Source organism: Anastrepha obliqua, chromosome 1 (assembly GCF_027943255.1).
Source record: "Anastrepha obliqua isolate idAnaObli1 chromosome 1, idAnaObli1_1.0, whole genome shotgun sequence".
NCBI classification, from domain to species: Eukaryota; Metazoa; Arthropoda; class Insecta; order Diptera; family Tephritidae; genus Anastrepha; species Anastrepha obliqua.
The window spans coordinates 75,286,853-75,306,922 of NC_072892.1; the positions used below are offsets into that span (position 1 = coordinate 75,286,853).

The 20,070-nt window shown below is 36.2% G+C and overlaps 1 protein-coding gene across 1 annotated transcript in view; it reads left to right on the forward strand.

Moving 5' to 3' along the window:
• Positions 1 to 1,170: 1,170 nt before the first annotated feature.
• The window catches only part of LOC129253290 (uncharacterized), a 41,659-nt gene continuing 22,759 nt past the window's right edge, over positions 1,171 to 20,070 (forward strand). Inside the window, exon 1 of the mRNA XM_054891596.1 lies at positions 1,171 to 1,987. Coding sequence (XP_054747571.1) covers positions 1,670 to 1,987 — 318 coding nt within the window. The 5' untranslated portion in view covers positions 1,171 to 1,669. The remainder of the gene's footprint in view (positions 1,988 to 20,070) is intronic.

Genomic DNA, 20,070 nt, shown 5'->3' on the forward strand with positions numbered 1-20,070 from the left:
CCAGCAGCTTATATTTGTTGTTGCTTGTAACTGCAGCAGTTTTACTTGAATTTCTTCCGCAGACCTATTCATCTCGAATGTCAGCACAAACTGAGACAGTACTGCATGTCATGCAGACTGCGACACGGTCATGCAAAGCGAAAAAATCTAAAATTTTTGATTTTCATCATGCAAAAGCCGACAACAAGTATGGGTGAAACGAAGCAAGTATGTACGTGTGTCACTCGACACGCACACATACATATAAGCTGCTGGACAGCACATGTATGAGCGTGTGCCGAAGCTATAAGAAAACTCGTCAGTCAACTGTATTCTATTAGCCAATGATAATGATTCGGATACAAATTTTGCCCGCAAATGCAATTTATGATCCCTTTGGTAATGTTCGTTAGTTTGGCAGCATAGAATTACGTAACTGGTAGAAAAGTTTTTGTATTATTTGGGACTTATTGCTGATTAGAAACGATTATAAATAAAAAGTTAGTTTGATATTTTAGGGAACGATGAATTTGAATTTTTCTGGGGTTTTGAATTAAAAAAGATTCCTTTAAAAAAAGTGGACTTAGCAAGTTTCCACTCGAAGCTAGCGATGTATGACATTTTGAAAATAAATATTACTTACAGGGTGTTCATCTTCTATCAATTTTTAAAAATTTTACAACGGATATACAAAACTGATCATGGCAAGTAAAGTTGGTTTTTGCTTCTTAATCTTTTTATAATTTTTATTAACTAAAGCCGGATTTCGGGTTGGACTATGACTATTCGCCAATTGTGAAAAGTTTGTGCTATTATCGAAAATCACAAAGAGACCCTACAATTTTATATATGGTATGTATATGTAAGTATGTATACGCATAAGAGCGCTCACAAACAGATAAATATGAAAATCTGTATATCGAGTTAGATACAAATTGATTCAAATTTTTGAAAACCCGATACATGGATTTCAGTGCTTGGAAACAGTGTTTGGAATATTTACATGTTTTAGTGTATGACTTGTTCATGTACATATGCACATACATATAAACGTAAGTAAATATATCTGCGCTACTTTTCCATGGTTTCTACTCTATATAGCAGATCAACGCACACAGTGATCTCTATAACATAAAATCCATTCAATAGAAGGAGATAGATATTTAACACTGTGAAAAGCTCAATACATAACTTTTGTGGTAAAGACTTACAGCGCATTGGCAACATTAGCTCTGCTTCTATTTATATCATCTACGTGTGTGACACTGGGACAAATAAACAAATAGATGCAGTTTTACCGATTAAATAAAGTGTACGGAAGGGAAAACTATGAAGTTTCTTACGGCTGAACAGAAATTGAAGTGTTATTTAAATGAAACAAATAAATTGCACTCCTTAAATTTATACTTTGTTGCAAATAGTTAGCAGACTGTTTATTTTTCTGTTTCGTCAAATTACTAGACATTGTTTATATGTACACATATGTATGTATATACTATAAAGTAGAAAATCGATAAATGCTCTAGTCAAGTGCGGACGTTTGAATTAGCTTGTTTGATGGAATAAAATCATATACATAAGTATGTAAATATGCATACGAATTAGATGCCTTATTATATTCAGTATGACCGAATGTTGAGTTATTGCTTGCTTAAAAACAAAATCCTATATAGCACGATTGAATTTTAAAATGCGCCTCGTTCGCAGTAAGTTACACAAACGTGATGAAATGTCTTCGCCGATCACAAAAGAAAAATCAACTATGCTGCATATAAACTTTGATCCACCTCGATCCGACTTCAGTCACACTTACCAACATGAACAACATATCTCATCTAATGAAACAGTTTCTAACGGTTTCTTTATTGAGCACAAACATGTTTCTTTTGTGAGAACCAGCGGAATTACAATGGCAAATATTATGACTAAAGAATTCACCTCAATCAACAATAAATGGGTGTTTCCACCAAAAGCTCCTACGCCAAATATCTGCAATCGTTCTGATGATGTAAGTAATAAATGGTAAAATAATTACAGCCGATGCACGCAATGATTAGAAAGTATATTTTAATAAATGTGCTTGTACAACAATACATACATATGTACTTACATAAAGCCATACAAATATGTGTAGATATCAGAATTTATGTGGCTAAGCACGTGATAGTAGTATACCTCCATGTGAAGATAAACCAAGAAAAACTAAAGAAATTTCAATCTTTTGATTCTTGGGTAGCGGGACTATATTTAAGATATTAATAAAAGTTTACGTACGAGACAGAAAATAGTTGCTTTAAATTTAATTTCGTTTGTGATAGCATAATTGTTGACTTACATGGCTTGAACTAGATCATGTGCTCTATAAAAGAAGTACCAACCCTTAATGTGGAGAAAAGAATGAATGATACATATGTATTGAGAGATATGTGTGTAGGCATGCAAGAGTGATAGACAAATTTGTAAATGAAATATAAATTAAGTATATTATTAAGGGACATATTAAAAAATAACCTGTAGCTAGCCTACAATTATTATTATATATTTCTAACGCAAATAGGAAATTGTTAAATGTTAAACTTGGCAAATGTCTAACTCCGGCTACGCAATCCACAGTATTTTTGCGTAGAACTCCTTTTCGCGTGGGCGGCCTTCGGACGCGCTTAAAAAAAAAAAAACGCTCATCAGTCCAACTCCGGGTACGCAATCCACAGTATTTTTGCGTAGAACTCTTTTTCGCGTGGTGTAGTAAATAGTAAATGCAGATAAATGTGCACATAATATATTCTGAGCCTGTTTGTAAGTACTATATATCTATTGGTAGAATTTTCAAAATTTTCAGTTTCAATCATTGATAATAATTAAACTATATATTTGCAGGATCTTTTTTCCGACACTTGAGTATTAAATTTGGGACTGAAACACATCGTTTTAGCAAAAAATTGCACTCCGAAAGGTCGATTTTAGCATAAGTGGCTAAATTGCAGAATCACCAAAGTCTTTATATGATATTTGTTTCAAATTAAATACTAATAATACTTAAATCTGTTAGTTTCAAACTTTAAAATTTCTTGAATATATATTTTGTTCTTGCTTTGGCTTTCAGAAGAAAGAGCGACAGCACCAGCACAAGCATTACTTTGGAGTAGGGATGACCGACATACTCCCAATATCGATTTTTTTTTAAAGTGATAGATCGCTCAACTTCGGTCCATCGAATGGTATTCGATATTTCGGATGCATCGACGTTTCTATCCGATGTGTCGAATCAATAAATTGTTGTTACACAAAAATTAAGAGCAAATTGACAGCTCAAAGACTTTGTTAATTTATATACATATCTAAATTTGGAGGTAAAAAAGCAAATGTTATTTAGTAGGATTCCATTTGGCCAACCATTTTGAAAGTGAGATCATTTAACTACCTGGTAATTAATGGAGCACATATGTATTTGACTGGGCCAAAAAAATCGATTTTTTTTTCTTCACTATATCGAAAATCCTGTTCAAGGTGATAAAAAAAAATATTGTGAAAATTTGAGCCCTTAATATTAATATTAAGAGGTCTATCACCTTCAATTTTGATTTTTTATTAGTGCTTTCAATTTTGCGTCAAAGCTCCCAAACTACTGAGGTGAAAAAATTTTTGTATAAATAGATTTTTAGTAAATTAAATTCCCTTTGATGTATATGTTTTATTTAAGTTTTTTATTTTGCAATTCTGCAACTTATCAACAAATAAATATAAAAACGAACAATAAAGATTTTGTAAGGAAATTCAATTCTATACAAAAAAGGTTCTATAACATTTTTTTATAAAATCGCTCTTTCAAAAGTTATTCGCAATTGTAGATGAAAAAAACATTAAATTATTGTTTTTTTCGTTGTTTAACCAATTTTTTATACTCAGTGGAACAAATTGATATTTTATTTAAATAAAAATTATTACTCTATCAATGTTATCACTTAAAATATCTAGATTTTATAAGATATCCAAACCTATTTTCTGTAAATAGCTATTTATTATACGAAAACGTAATTTTACTATAAATAAATCTTTATTGTTCGTTTTTTTATATTTATTTGTTGATAAGTTGCAGAATTGCAAAATAAAAAACTTAAAAAAAAAAAAAATTCATCAATGGGAATTTAATTTACTAAAAATCTATTTATACAAAAATTTTTTCACCTCAGTAGCTTGGGAGCTTTGACGCAAAATTGAAAGCACAAATAAAAAATCAAAATTGAAGGTGATAGACCTCTTAATATTAATATTAAGGGCTCAAATCTTCGCAATATTTTTTTTGATCACCTTGAACAAGATTTTCGATATAGTGAAGAACAAAGAAATAGTAGATTTTTTTGGCCCAGTCTAATATGTATGTACACACACGGACAAAATTATTCGCACAACCACTCTTGAAAAAAAAAACACCAGTCTAACGGTTAGACGCGATAGAAGTGAAACCTTCCGTAAAACAAACTGAGAGAGAATAAGACGAAAGCAGCATTAGGAGCAAGATAATTATAGGTTCATTATAATATTGCTATAAAGTTCATATTTTATTTTATTCATTTTATTATTATTCATCCTCAATGTTTTCAATTTCAACAAATGATACGAGTGGCTTATGATAGCTAAAATATGATACAAATGCTTTGGTTTCGATGTTGTCAACATGTCTTTGAAATACCGCGTCAATGGTTGTTTTTGATCGTGTTGTCGATTCAGTGCGATTGTTACACATTTTTAAATTGAATGTTGTATTGAGAACGTCAATTAAAGGAACCGCTGTGTCCAATGCAAAATTTACGTTAAAATCGCCACTTAAAATCATTTGAACTTTATTGTAATCTTTTCTAAGTATCCGCGATACTTCTGGTGTATACTTTATTAAATTTTCGTGAATGAATTCCGTGATGCTATTTATTGATTTTTTTTTCTGTCGATATTCACGACACTTTTCTGCATTATTTTTCGGCATAACTGCGGTAAATATTTAAAAATGAAAATATTTACGAATATAAAAATACACACGCGGTTGCTTTATGAGCGTCCCCAGCAAAACCTGCGTGACCGAAACTCTAACACAATTACATTTTTTTGAATGTTACAAACACATATGCACGCAGGTTTTCCTAGGGCGTGACCGAAACTCTAACACAATTACACATATGCACTCGTATTTGTTTGAAAATCGACTTTTTTTTTGGTTATCCGTCACCTTTGGAAAATGTGTAAACAGTAAGCAAACTTTATTCATATATTTTTCCTCATTTTTGCATCAGTAAAATTAAACAAACGCCGTAGCCGAATGGGTTGGTGCGTGACTACTATTCAGAATTCACAGAGAGAACATCAGTTCGAATCTCGGTGAAAACACCATAATTAAGGAAAACTATTTTTCTAATAGCGCTCACCCGTCAGCAGGCAATGGCAAAACCCCGAGTGTATTTCTGCCATGAAAAAAAGCTCCTCATAAACATATCATAAAATAAAATAAAATAACTGTATAAAAAAAATTTTTTTCTTGTGATTCGAACCAAGGATTTTGGATCGGAAGCTCACATTGCTAGCCGCTCGGCTATCGCGCCATGCTGTCGGCGCTGGCCTAAAAGTTATTTAGTTCGTCGCTACGTTTATATGTAATATTCGTAGCCAAGAGTGTCGCTTTTTTCGTTTCACTTTTTCTCAAATCACTCCCAACGATTCTAAAGAAGTTTTCACTTCAAAAATTATGTAATAAAAAATGCTGTTCTAAGAAACACAATTTATTGCTTATTTAAAACTAACAAAAACTTAACAAACTTTACTCCATGCATGGAAAATTAACAAAATTCACAGAATTCTTCATATTTTTAAGGGGCAAGATTATTCAAACAATTCAAGTTTACAAATGAAATGTTAAAATCAATGAAATTTGAATATTTAGTAGGCGTTATTTTGCCCGATGACTTCATTAAGTCTATTTGAGTTAACAAATATTTTAGTCACATTTGGACTCAAATTTCGCCATTCCTGTTGGTGTACCTCCTTTAATTGAGTTTTGCTAGTTATGTTAATTTTAGCGACACGCCTATTGAATTCATCCCACAAATGTTCGATGGGATTCAAGTCTGAAGACCATGGTGGTGTTGGAAGAATGTGAGGCACATGATATACGATCCACATACGCACACCGTGGTATGCCTGGGATCATTATCTTGATGAAAATAAAAGTTATTCCCAACACTCAGTTTTTGCAAGTTTTCATTTCCTTATTTATCTCTTAGACTTCTCGCCAGCCAATAGAGTTTTTTTGCAAAGCTTAGTCAAATGGCGACAGTTTAAAACATATGTACCTATGTATGCATTTCTTAATTTTCCCGCTTTTAGTTAGTTTTAGTCAAGAAATCACATGACGAATTAAAAATGTTGAATTACACGCTATTTTGTGTTGCGAAATATTTGTTTATATTATATCCCATGTCGATGGGTTGCTCGTGTCCAGCCAATTCGTTGAGACATCATGAATTTTTTTTTAATCTTCCTTTCATACCATTTGTTTATGTTTATATTATGAAAAAAAAATTTTTTTGAAAAAATCTCTTCGGATATATTTACGTAAAGCTTAGAAGACGCTTACACCCTTTTTGGGTGTTTGGCCTAGCTCCTCCTTCTATTTTGAGGTGCGTCTTGATGTTGCCCTACAAATGGAGGGACCTATAGTTTTAAGCCGCCTTCGAACGGCACATATTTTTTATGAGGAGCTTTTTCATGGCAGAAATACACTCGGTGGTTTGCTATTGCCTGCCGAGGGGCGACCGAGAAAATACTTTTTCTTTCACCGAGATTCGAACCCACGTTCTCTTCGAATTCCGAATGGTAGTCACGCACCAACCATTCAGCTACGGCGGCCGCCATCAAATATTAACAATGTAGTGAAAATTTGAATTAAAAAATCGCTCAATTTTTTTCAAACAAAACATGTATGTACATATAAATATATATCAAATAGTACATACAAATTAAGCCATTTTTTATTTAAATCTAAATATACCCATCAAATGCAGGTATAAACTCAAAATGCATACAATCATACATATTTTACTACATATGAAGTATTATTAAAGGGTTTTCACTTAACAGGTGTTATTTTGAATAACCCGCTATTTCGGTAGATGTCACTTTTGAAGCTGTCATTTTTTGATATTTGACAAGTAGAAACTACGCCATTAATACAAATGGAGCGATACATTCTTAAACAACGCATTGAAGTTATTAAAATTCACTATAAACCTATTCCGCAGTCACGCCATAACTTGAGATCGACTTTTCGATTTCAGTCAACTTTTTTCTACATTGCTTCTTTCTCGCCGAGGAAGGCTCCTAAATAAGAAACTTAGAAAGCGGTTTATAAAATATTATTAAGTTAAATCAGCCACAACAAAGGCCGCTACCATTGAAGACGGTCGACAAAAAAAGTACCAAAACCACCACCTATATACATATTTATGTGCAGAATGTGCAACACTTAATCCCATTAACCAATGCTTTGAATGATAGCATTCAAAATAACTAGGTGCTTAACCCTCCGTGGTCCACCCGGTTCTGGCTAGACCTTTTTGACGTGACCTTTGTATGTGAATTTAACATATTTCCTTTATAGCTTATGACTTGTGTTCATGTGCTGAATAATGAACGTTAAACGCATAGCAAAATAGCGCGAAAATAATGAACAAAAACACGAATACAGTGAAACTGAACCCTATGTGATTGTGTGGATTGGTTATATAAGTATTCTTCGCCGTTTCTTTTTCTCTTTCTGTTCATCAGTTGCCCAGTAAACGTTGAACATATAATTCGTTAGTGACAAAAAAAAGTTATTTAAAAAAGTGTCATTTCCGCGATATTTTTTTCGTTTGTTTTGATCATAATGGGTGATGAAGTGGGATTTGTTTATAACACAAGATTACGTAGGAAAACCTTGAGTATTGATTTTTATAACCGAATTTCATTGGCTTTGTTGAGTGATATTCGTCGTGAAAATAGAGATGAAGGAGACAATGAGGAAGAGGATCCATATGGTGATGATGATGATCGATATGCTGATATTTGCCTGAAGAAGATGCATCTGATATTGAGCAGGAAGAAATAATCGAACCAAATGAAATACTTGACAGAGACGAAGAAATCGAGAACGATTTATTGCATGAGCCGAACAAAGTGCTAATGAGCATTCTTTCTACGGCAGAGATGGAACAGAATGAAAGAAAGATAAGCCATGTGCGACTATTCGTACTCGTCAACATAATATTGTGCGATTTCGGTCTCAGCTAGCGCACCAAAACTCCGTTGCTATTGAGGTATTCAAGAAATTTTTTACACCCAATATTTCATTCATTATTATTTCGGAAACAAATCGATATGCAAGAGAGGCCATTCAAAAATGGAGTGAAGCACATCCTGATTCAAAACAAAGAGTTTGGATTAATTTGACTAGCACTGAGCTTGATGCATTTATTGGTATTCTTTTGGCCATGGGTGTAACACGCAATAATATGCAGAAAGCGGTAGTTTTGTGGCATTCGGATTCATTCCCATTTTTCGATCAGCTATGTCTTATCATCGATTCAGAATTTTGACACGATATATTCGTGAATTTCGCCAAAGAACCGATAAAACTGCGCCCATTCGGGATATATTGAATATCTTGAATGAAAACCTCAAAGATAATTATGACCCGCATGAAAATATTACTATCGATGAGCAACTATTTCCATATCGAGGCCGAACAAAATTCACGCAATTCATCAAAACCGGCGAAATACGGCATACAAATCTGGTGGGTATGTGACTCCAAAACAAAATTTCCGTTTCAAGGAAAGTTGTATTGTGGCCGAACAGAAGGAGAAGAGCGTGAAATTGATCAAGGGGAAAATGTGAGGCTACAATTATCAAACCAATATGTAAACCGCGGCCGTACAATAATAGCCGATAATTTTTTCGTCGCATTGAATGGAGCTAAGCGTCTCGCTGCTATAGGACTCGCATTAGGTGTCACCATACGATCCAACAAACGTTGTCTTCCACCAGATATGAAAAAGTACAATTCTCGACCAAAAAAATATATATCCCTGTGAATATCGCAGTTAATCAACCAACCGGTGCCGATACAATCGCAGCGAAAAGAGATTGTCGTCATTGTTTACAAGGGGGGTGATAAAATTCGTCGAAAAACTCGCTTTTATTGTACTGCAAGCATGAATCCAGTATATCAACAGCACTCAAAAGTCTCGTATACATGTTTTGCTTGCCTTACCCCGAACCCATAATAAAGATCATTTCATATTTCATCATAAATTTTATTGCTATCGTATTTTGTTTCTTCAACCTTCTTAGAAATGAGTCAAACTAAAGAACAAAAAAAAAACGAACAAAAAAGGTTTTTCTTTACAACCCGAAATATTTTCAGCGAATATTTTTTCTTCTGTAGGTAGCTCAATGCATGCCAAAACCAATGAGAAAGGTAAGAAATTTTAAATATATACCTGCGATGCTTATAAATGATCGCGCATTTGCCATATATTCCCACACAAATACATGTAAATACATAGGATTCTAGCTAGACCCGAGGTGTACAACCGAAGGTTTAAAAAGTGGTGTGCAACGAAGGGTTAAGGTACTTAACAACAACGAAATAAAAATACAGACAAAAGAATCAACACACTACACATCAACAATAAAACTACAAAAAGAACGAAACACACAATATTACACTTTTCGTCCAAAAGAAGAAAAAGGATTTAAGGTTCTACTACGAAATATGCATCACTCTAAAAATAAGATTGACATTATATCTGAGCTCGCTGAATACGGGCATATAATTACTAATATGCACAACATATTTAAAAACGGGACAAAACCAACTCTTTCTTCTTCTCTGTGGAGCTTAAACTTAATGAAAATAACTAAGATATATACAACTTGACGAGCTTACTTCACTGTAAAATAAAATTTGAACCTCCGCATCAGAAAGAAAAGAACTTTGTCTCAGTGAATCAATTGCCAGAAATATTGGCATACAAATAATTATTGCACAAGAAGTCCAGTCTGTGTTAAATGTGCCCGCCCGAACAAAACTGCGAACTGTACTATTAATATAAATGACGATAACATTAAATGTGCCCTATGTAAAGAGAAACACACCGCAATCTACAAAGGCTGCATGGTCTACAAATCCCTGGGAGTGCAATGTTTCCCATCTCTGTTGAAAAAGGAAATGCCTGCTCCAGAGACAAGCCCAAACCATCAAAACGACAAAACGAACCCACCAGAAAAGTCTCAGGGACTTATGCACAAGTACCATAAGTAACAAATAAAACAAATACTATGCCTCAAAACGATTATATACGCGAATTTAAAACAATGATAAGTCAGCTAATCAATCAAATGTCGAACATGATAAACATCATAACATTTCTCGTCACCAAAATCGATGATTAAAGAAAATAACTTGACAATAAATAGCCTTGTGGAATGTAAACGGACTAAACCAAAATACATATGTAGGAAATACAATACTTCATCAGACAAAACTGTATTGACATACTAATGGAATCGGGAACACATTTTAGTGATTAATCCTCTGCAATTATTCCAGGATATTCCTACAATTTTTTGTACCAATCTACAATTAAAATAAATCACACCAAGCTATTATATTAAGACAAAATATTACATATAACAAAATGGAGGAATTCAAAATGGACCAAACAACGACAATTCAAATCAATGACACTCATGGTTTATTGACAATTTGAGCTGCATACTGTCCATCAAACTTTAATATTAAAATAAAGCATTATGTCGACTACCTAAAGATACTTGGAAACAAATTTATAGCCGGAGGTGATTTCAACGCAAAGAACATGACATGGGGCTCAAGACTGACCAAACTAAGGGAAAAGTTTTACTTGACGCCCTCAGAGAATCAAACTGTTACTTTATAAGCACAGGGGAACCCACTTACTGGCCAACTTGTGTTAGTAAAGTACCCGACTTGCTGGACTTTTTCATAACAAAATCAGTAAATTTAAAAATGCTGACAAATAAATGAACTTGAACTTTCATCTGACCATTCACCAATAACCCCGACAATTCAGAAACGCCTGCAACTAACTCTTAGTCGGACCCCATATAATCATCGAACAGACTGGGAGGCTTTTATGGAAATAATGGAACATAGCCTGGAAAATCCCATTAAAAATTACCAACGATATTCAAACTACAATAGCTTTTTTTACGTCACTAAGCCGATCTACAAAAAAAAAAATATCTGCCGTTCGGAGTCGAAACTGTAGGTCCCCCCATTTGTGGAACAACATCAAGACGCATACCACAAATAGGAGGAGGAGCTCGGCCAAAACTCAAAAAGGGTGTACGCGCCAATTATATATATATATAAGCCGATCTACACCAACTCTACAACCAAAAACTATAAAATATAAAATTCCTGACGCAATACGAAAGAAATAAAACAAAAGAGAAAACTGAGGAAAACATGGCAGACTTCAAGATTTCCAGATAACTTAAATTAACTTAAGAAATTAAAGAACTATTGAAACATGAAAAAGACAAAAAACTAAACAATTACCTTAAAAATATTGATGCAACAAAAATTTACAAACTATTCATTGTGGAAGGCGACACATAAGATGGTCGGAGATACAATACACCTCCCACCAATAAGAACCACAAACGGGCAAAGTGGCCGAGCATCCTCGGGAAATGCGACTATTTTAGCTCAACATTTCAAAAATATATTTAAAAATAAAAATAACACCGACTTCGACTTAACTCATACAACGAGCAATAAAGACGAGCAAATCATCAAAAAACACTTCGCTAGCAGAGATAAAAATTAATTTCGACATTGAAAAAAAAAAAAAACAAATCCCCTAGATATGACCACATCTAGGGACAAATTGTAAAGCATATGCCCGACAGAGCAATAATTTATCTTAAGAATGTTTTCAACGCGGCTATAAAGCTCCAATACTTCCCAAGGACATGGTAGCTAAAGCCTTCGACAAAGTATGACACCCTGGATTACTGTACAAGCATCAATCTTGGTTGCCAAATGACTACTTTCTAATGCTAAAAAGTTACATCCAAGATAGAAAATTTTATGTTAAATATAACGACGCATGTTCATGCATTGAAACTATGGACGTAGGAATTCCCCAAGGCAGCGTATTAGGACCCACACTGCATCTCATCTACACCGCTGATTTACCGGAACCGTCTTCAGGAAACAGCATGATTGCGACGTTTGCAGATAACACTGTACTAATGGCATCTCATAGAGACCCGAATGTAGCACAAACAAATTTACAAAACTTACTTACTTACTTAGGTGGCCATAACAACCCGTTACCGAGTTACGGCCGACCTCACTAGCTCTCTCCAGGCACCTCTGCTCTGCGCGCGCCTTCTCCAATTCTGTATACCAAGCGAGCATAGGGTTTCCTCCACCTGGTCTTTCCACCGGAGCAATGGTCTTCCTCTGCGTCGGCTCCCTTGGACTTCGCCCTCGAACACCTTCTTTGCTGGAGCTTCTTCATCCATACGCACGACATGCCCTAGCCAACGCAGGCGTTGGATGGCTCGCGTTGAACTACGTCAATGTCGGCGTAGAGCTCATACAGCTCGTGGTTCATTCTTGAACGGTAGTCTTCGCCAACGCGCACAGGACCGAAGATCTTACGAAGAACTTTTCTCTCGAACACCCCAAGAGCGGCTGCATCGCTTTGTGACACTACCCATGCCTCTGGGCCATAAAGCAGCACGGGTATGATGCGCGTCCTGTAAAGTGTCAGTTTGGTCATGCGAGAGAGGGCTCGACTACTCAATTGCTTACTTAGCCCATAGTAACACCTATTAGCAAGAGTGATTCTCCGTTTGATCTCCAGGCTGATATCGTTGTTGCTGTTAACGGCGGTGCCAAGATAAATAAATTCTGGCACAACTTCGAAAGTATAGTTGTCCGCAATGACGTGCGTTCCTACACGCCGTGTGTTCCGCGTTGTAGACAGCATATACTTCGTTTTACCCTCGTTCACCGCCAGACCCACTCGTGATGATTCCTTCTCGATAGCAGAAAACGCAGCCGTGACATCTCGCTTACAGCGGCCGATAATGTCAATGTCATCGGCGTACGCAAGGAGCTGGACACATTTGTAGAAAATAGTGCCATTACGATGCACACCTGCTTTTCGGAGCACCCCTTCCATCACGAAGTTGAAGAGGTTGCATGACAGTGGATCACCTTGTCTGAAACCTCGAACGGTACTGAATGGCTCGGAGAGGTTATTTCCTACCTTGACGGAGCTGGTTGTGTTGCTCAACGTCATTCTGCAAAGCCGTATGAGCTTCGCAATGGATTGGTAAAAAAAATGGAATATAAAAATTAATGGCGACAAAACAATTGAAATCAATTACACGGACAGAAAGGTAATCAGAGACTCATTAAAGATTGGAAACTCTGACGCGTATACCTGTACCAAAGCTTAATACTTAGGCATTAACATTGACTCTAAACTAAACTGGAAGGACCATATAATAAAAAAAAGAAATTAAATTAAAAACCGCTTTCGGCAACTGTACTGGCTGCTAGGGCCTCAGTCAAAGCTCTCGCTGCAAAACAAAACCTTAATCTAAAAAACCACAATTGCACCAACTTGGAAGTATGGTGTAGAAGTTTGGGGCACAGCCTTCCAATTTGACTGCAATGTGCTCAGTAGGGGAATAATAAATGCACCATGCACCAAACGCTAACATTCACCGCGACTTAAACATCGATACTGTTGACGAAACAATACAAACTGCGAGCAAAAGACACACATAATCCAACGATGAGGAAACTTCCTGTTGAAGAAAAATTCAATAAGAAGAGACTTAAAGGAAATAAACCAACTGATCTCTGTAATGAAATAATAAGAAATACATATACTTATGGACTAATCTAGAATATCATAGTAAATATATTAAAAATTAATTAGATATTCCTAAATGATCCTGCAGAGCCTTACAGTGGGGATAGTTACATATCTTTAAAACAAATTACTTATTGAAAATATAGAGAGGTGTAATATTTTTTGGGAGCAATAAAAAACAAACAAAAAATCAGCCGCATTAACAGTATTTCTCAAAGGCTCTATGAAAACTTTCAATATATCAGCAGAAAGTTCGTGCGTTTTTAATGGTGGTTTTAAAATTAATAAAAAATATGTTTAAAGTATTTATTAATCAATAATATATTTTCCTTCATTATTTACAATGTTTTCCCAACATTTAGGCAAATTTTTAATTCCCTGCTCAAAAAATTGTTCGTCATTGGAGCCAAAATACGCTTCGATATCCCTTTTTATAGATTCTTTTGAGGAGTAGTTCTTGTTACTCATATCAGATTGAAGTCCACGGAAAAGGTGATAATCACAAGGTGCAATATCCAGAAAGTATGGTGGATGCGGCATTAGCTCCCATGCGAGCTCGTTCAGCTTGCCTAATGTTTGCCTTGTGGTTTGTCGTGGTGAAAGAAAACTTTGCGTCTATTCACTAAAGACGGTCGTTTTTTGTTAAAGGCCTCATTCATGTTTGATAGCTGATGGGAATAATAATCAGCAGTTTGGTTTGGTTCCAGAAGTTCATAATAAACAATACCGGCCATATCCCACCAAATAGACAGGAGAATCTTCTTGGGGTGAAGGACATCTCTAGGGGTCGGTTCTGGTGTTTCATCTTCATCGAACCACTGGCGTTTGCGAACAGGATTATTGTAAAGGACCCATTTTTCATCACCAGTAACGATACGGTTCAAAAAACTTTCATTTTCAAGCCGTTGCAGCAGCTGAGAACACACATTCACTCTCTGCTGAAGATTGGCGAAGGAAAGTCTATGCGGAACCCATTTTTCCAGCTTAGAAACCTTTCGCAACTGAACCAGGTGCCTGTGAACTGTTCCATGCGATGAATTTAAACTCTGAGCTATCATATCCACTGTCAAATTTGGCTCAGCTTCCACGAGTTCGAGCAAGGCGTCGGAGTTAAATACTTCAGGACGGCCAGCGCGCGGGGCATCCTCCACGTCGCAGTTACCATTTCGGAATTTTGAAAACCACTTTTGCGCAGCCCTAACACTCACGGTATCCTCTCCGTGAACAGTGTTTATTTCTGCAGCAGCAGTTGTTGAATTTTTACCACTTTTATAAAAAAAAAAATTCAAAATATGCCTCTTATACACGTTCGAAGATTCCATTTTAGTTTTTAACAACACGTGCTTCTATCCGCGATTAAAATCACTTGTTGGATGCACAATACCTATATCAAAGAAAATATAAATAGTTCCCTTATATTCCGCGAATAATTTTTTGTATGCAAAAATCGTACAAAAGGAAATTATGGGTAAAATACGCACGAACTTCCACCTATTAACAAAATAGCAAAAATACCTACTTAAATATACTTCTTTTTCTTCTTAATTGACGCGATAACCGCCTACACTATTTTGGCCGAATTTAACAAAGTGCGATAGTCGTTTTTTTCTCGTGCTAACCGGCGCCAGTTGGGGACTCCAAGTGAAGCCAAGTCCTTCTTCACCTAATCTTTCCACCTAATCTTTCCTCTGCTAACACCAGGTCGTACCGCATCAAATACTTTCAGAGCCGGAGAGTTTGTATCCATTCGGACATGACCCAGCCAAAGTAGCCGTTAGACCTTTATTCGCTGCGCTATGTCTATGTCGTCGTTAAGCTCATACAGCTCATCGTTCCATCACCTGCTATATTCACCATCACCAACGTGCAAAAGGTCAAAAATCTTCTACAGAATCTTTCTCTCAAACACTCCAAGTGACGTTTCATCAAATATTTTCATCGTCCACGCTTGAGATGATGAGAGCCTTGAAAAATGTTAGTTTTGTTAAATATACTAGTGTGTGCAATACAAGGGGGGCTCAATATGTACCCGTGTTAGAATCGAAGACACCATTTTTTCAAAAGAATTTTTATTTTTTAACAAACATATTATGTTTACTCAGTTTTTAAGTTCTACATAGTATCTTCGATTTAACTGGGTATATATGACCAAAGTAGGTTAATTTCGCGATAATCTCACTTGCAAGTTTGCTACCTTTTTTATGAATTGGTGTTATGGCGCCGCATGACCACCCTATTGGAAGCACTCCTCTCTCTACACTCTTATTACAAGTTCTAGTAGTTCTCTCTTACCGTCAATACCAAGGTTTTTCAAAAGTTCTGAGCTTTACCATATTTCATGTGGCTTAAGGTTTCACACAATTCTTACAGGGATTGCTCCGGCTTGACTAAACCACCATTATTTTCACTTCCTTTTTACTTTGGTTTGCCGATTAATTGGACATATTCTATTTCCATATTCGGCCAAACATTTAGCTCCGGCGGAAGAAAGTCCGAAATGTTAGCCGAAGTCCAGCAATTTCTGTTAATTGAATTTTTTTAACATAATTTAAAATTTACATTCATTGCGAGCATGTTATATGCAAAGGCCTGCTTTTATACAAGTTTTACCATGGCAACACTATTTTAACAACAGTTGATTGCGAGGGAAATTAAAAGGCAGCAGATAGTCCGGCAAGCCCTGCAAGGCAACAATTTATAAGTTTGAAATATTGTATTTTGATACATAAGTGCATACGTCTTTATCTGTCAAGGTAGGCATAATGGCTCTTTTGAACATCAACGGCAACATCTGTCTAATTTATTCTTGATATCTTCATTGTATTACCTAGAGAACCTGGTTGGATACATCCCCTATTCCTAACCTCAGAGAGGAAGATACATGAGAGTATGAGGAGTTTTGATGGATAAATCACTACTGTGAGAGTCTTCGACGAATTGCAACTGCAAATAATGTGTATAATCGATATTTAAATTGAAAAGAAAAGTACTGAAATACGTGTTTTAAAAGGTTTATTTGCTTCAATCAATACTTTTATAGATATAATATTATTATGTTTTAAAAGATTTAGTAAATTGTATTGAATGTAGAAATGCCTTATATGTATTACAATTTTCATAGAGGGTGCATTCACCACATTCACTTTTTAGCCTGGATAGGCTTTATATAATAATACTAATAATTGGTGCTTATACCACTTTTTTTGGGTGTTTGGCCGAGTGCTATGCATCATCGAAAGTGGTTTATCAAAACCCACTCCAGCAATGATGAATGTCTTCGACGCATTGCAACTTAAAAAAACGCGAACAAGCGAAATAATTAATTTTCAGTAAAGTGTATCACTAAATATGTACCAATTATTAGTATTCCAAATATCACCTATAAGTTCTAGTGAGCGTATTATGTGAAAGGCTGAAGCCCAACGTCAACCAACTCATTGCAATTATCAGTGTGGCTTTAGACTTAGAAGGTCCACCATCGACCAGATATTCACAACACGCCAAATCTCGGAAAAGACCCACGAAAGGAAAATCGACACTCACCATCTTTTCTTTGACCTCAAAACTACATTCGACAGAACGAAAAGGAGTTACCTTTATTCCGCGATGTCTGAATTTGGTATCCACGCAAAACTAATACAGCTATGCGAGATGACGTTGCTCAATACCAGCAGCGCCAGAATTGAGAAGGACTTCTCAGAGCCGTTTGATACCAAACGAGGTTTCAGACAGAGTGACTCGCTGTCGTGTGACTTCTTTACCATGATGCTGGAAAAGATCGTGCGAGCCTCAGAAACTTGATCGCGCACAATTGTTGGCATATGGCGATGATATTGAAATCATCGGTCTTAACAACTGTGCTGTGAGTTTTGCCTTTTCCAAACTGGATAAAGAAGCAAAGTGAATGGGTCTGGTGGTGAACGAGTCAACACAAGGTATCTCCTGTCATCAAACAAACAGTCGGCGCACTCAGATATCGGCACTCACGTCGCTGTTGACAGTTATGATTTCGAGGTTTTAAAAATCTTCGTTTATTTAGGAACCAGCAGTAACACCGATAACAATGTCAGCCTTGAAATCCAATGGAGAATTTCTCTTGCCAACAAGTGCTACTTTGGACTAAGTAGGCAATTAAGCAGTAAAGTCCTCTCTCGACGAACAAAACTAACACTCTCCAAGACTCTCATCATGCCCGTCCTAACGTATGGCGCAGAAGTGTGGACGAAGACAACATCCGATGAGGTGTCACTTGGAGTGCTTGAGAGAAAGATTCTGCGGAAGATTTATGGACTTTTGCACGTTGGTGATGGCGAATATCACAGGCGATGGAACGATGAACGGTACGAGCTGGTCGTAGCAGAGGAAGAGAAAGGCTTGTCTGAGAAACAATCACCTCAGTATTTTTGTTATATTTTCGTAGTGCCTCCTGAGCAACGTATCAGTGAAATTGTTTCATTACCTTATATTTCTTTTAGTTTTGATTTGATGGAGCAGTTAAATGCAAATCAAAGGATACACTCTCCCAAAAGAACACCATCCGGAACTTTTAAAAGCCGTGACGAGCAGATACAACAGTGGTTGGAGGAAGAAAAGGAGCATTTTGAAATTTTTTTTTTAATTTATTATTTTTTAATGTAAGCGAAAAAAATGTTGTGTAATAAATTTTACGTATTCGCTTATTATTTCAAAAATACGAAAATAGTAAAAATTGAATTGATTTAATGTCGAGGTGAGAGTTGCGTTGTGTGTTGGGATGAGAGATATGTGGTGATTTCAATCTTTGTGTGGGCAAAACTCAGTGTGGTGTCTATCAAGTCGATGTTCTAAAATCCCTTACTACAAATCTTCCAAATCTCAATTGTACTAAAAATAGTTAACAGTAACATTTGCGCCTTCGCATTCCATTAACAATCTCTGGTTAAACACAGTTAAATGAGCAGCAATGAGTATGCTAGGACGGCGGTGTCAGCCAACGTTCAGTTTTGTTTGTTGTAATACACCTGAGGCCGAAGGAGTCGTCTCAATAGTTGCTGAAAAGATATAAATATTAAGCACATGACTCAATTTATTGCACACTAAAAGAGAGTAAAATGTATTATGTTTGAATAATTCATTTATTTCTTACATAATTAATGTATTTATTATTCGTAGTTTGCGTTACTTTACGCAAACTATTCCTGGATATGTGGAATCCTTTTATATCATTCCTGTGGGGAAATTTTTATTTTTTTAGAACCTAATGGCTGACCCCGGCCAATATCTTTTTGACACGTGTAAGCGTCGGTTCGGTGATATTGGTAAACGGTCGTGCTTTTTAGTTGTTGGTGAAGGCATATTGAGGTGTCAGCAGGAGGTGGTTGGCGTGCCAAATAAGTAGTCATTTGTTTTTTTTTTCTCTTCATTTTCATTTTTCTTCTTAATTGGCGCGATAACCGCTTATGCGATTTTGGCCGAGTTTAACAAAGCGCGCCAGTCGATTCTTTCTCGTGCTAACCGGCGCCAATTGGACACACTAAGTGAAGCCAAGTCCTTCTCCACCCAAGTCTTCCTCTTCCTCTGCTACCACCAGCTGGTACAGCATCGAATACTTTCAAAGCCGGAGCGTTTGTATCCATTTGGACGACATGACCAAGCCAGCGTAGCCGCTGGATATTTATTCACTGCGCTATGTCTACGTCGTCGTAAAGCTCATACAGCTCATCGTTCCATCGTCTGCGATATTCGCCGTTGTCATCGTCCAAAGGTCCAAAAATCTTACGTAGAATCTTCCTCTCGAACACTCCAAGCGTCGGTTCATCGGATATTGTCATCGTCCAAGCTTCTGCGCCATACGTTAGGACGCAGAATCTTTCTCTCGAACACTCCAAGCGTCGCTTCATCGGATGTTGTCATCGTCCAAGCTTCTGCGCCATACGTTAGGACGGGCATGATAAGAGTCTTGTAAAGTGTTAGTTTTGTTCGTCGAGAGAGGACTTAACTGCTCAGTTGCCTACTTAGCCCAAAGTAGAACTTGTTGGCAAGAGAGATTCTACGTTGGATTTCAAGGCTGACATTGTTATCGGTGTTAATGCTATTTTCATTAAATAGAGAAAATTCGCGCGTGTTATTTAATTTAGTG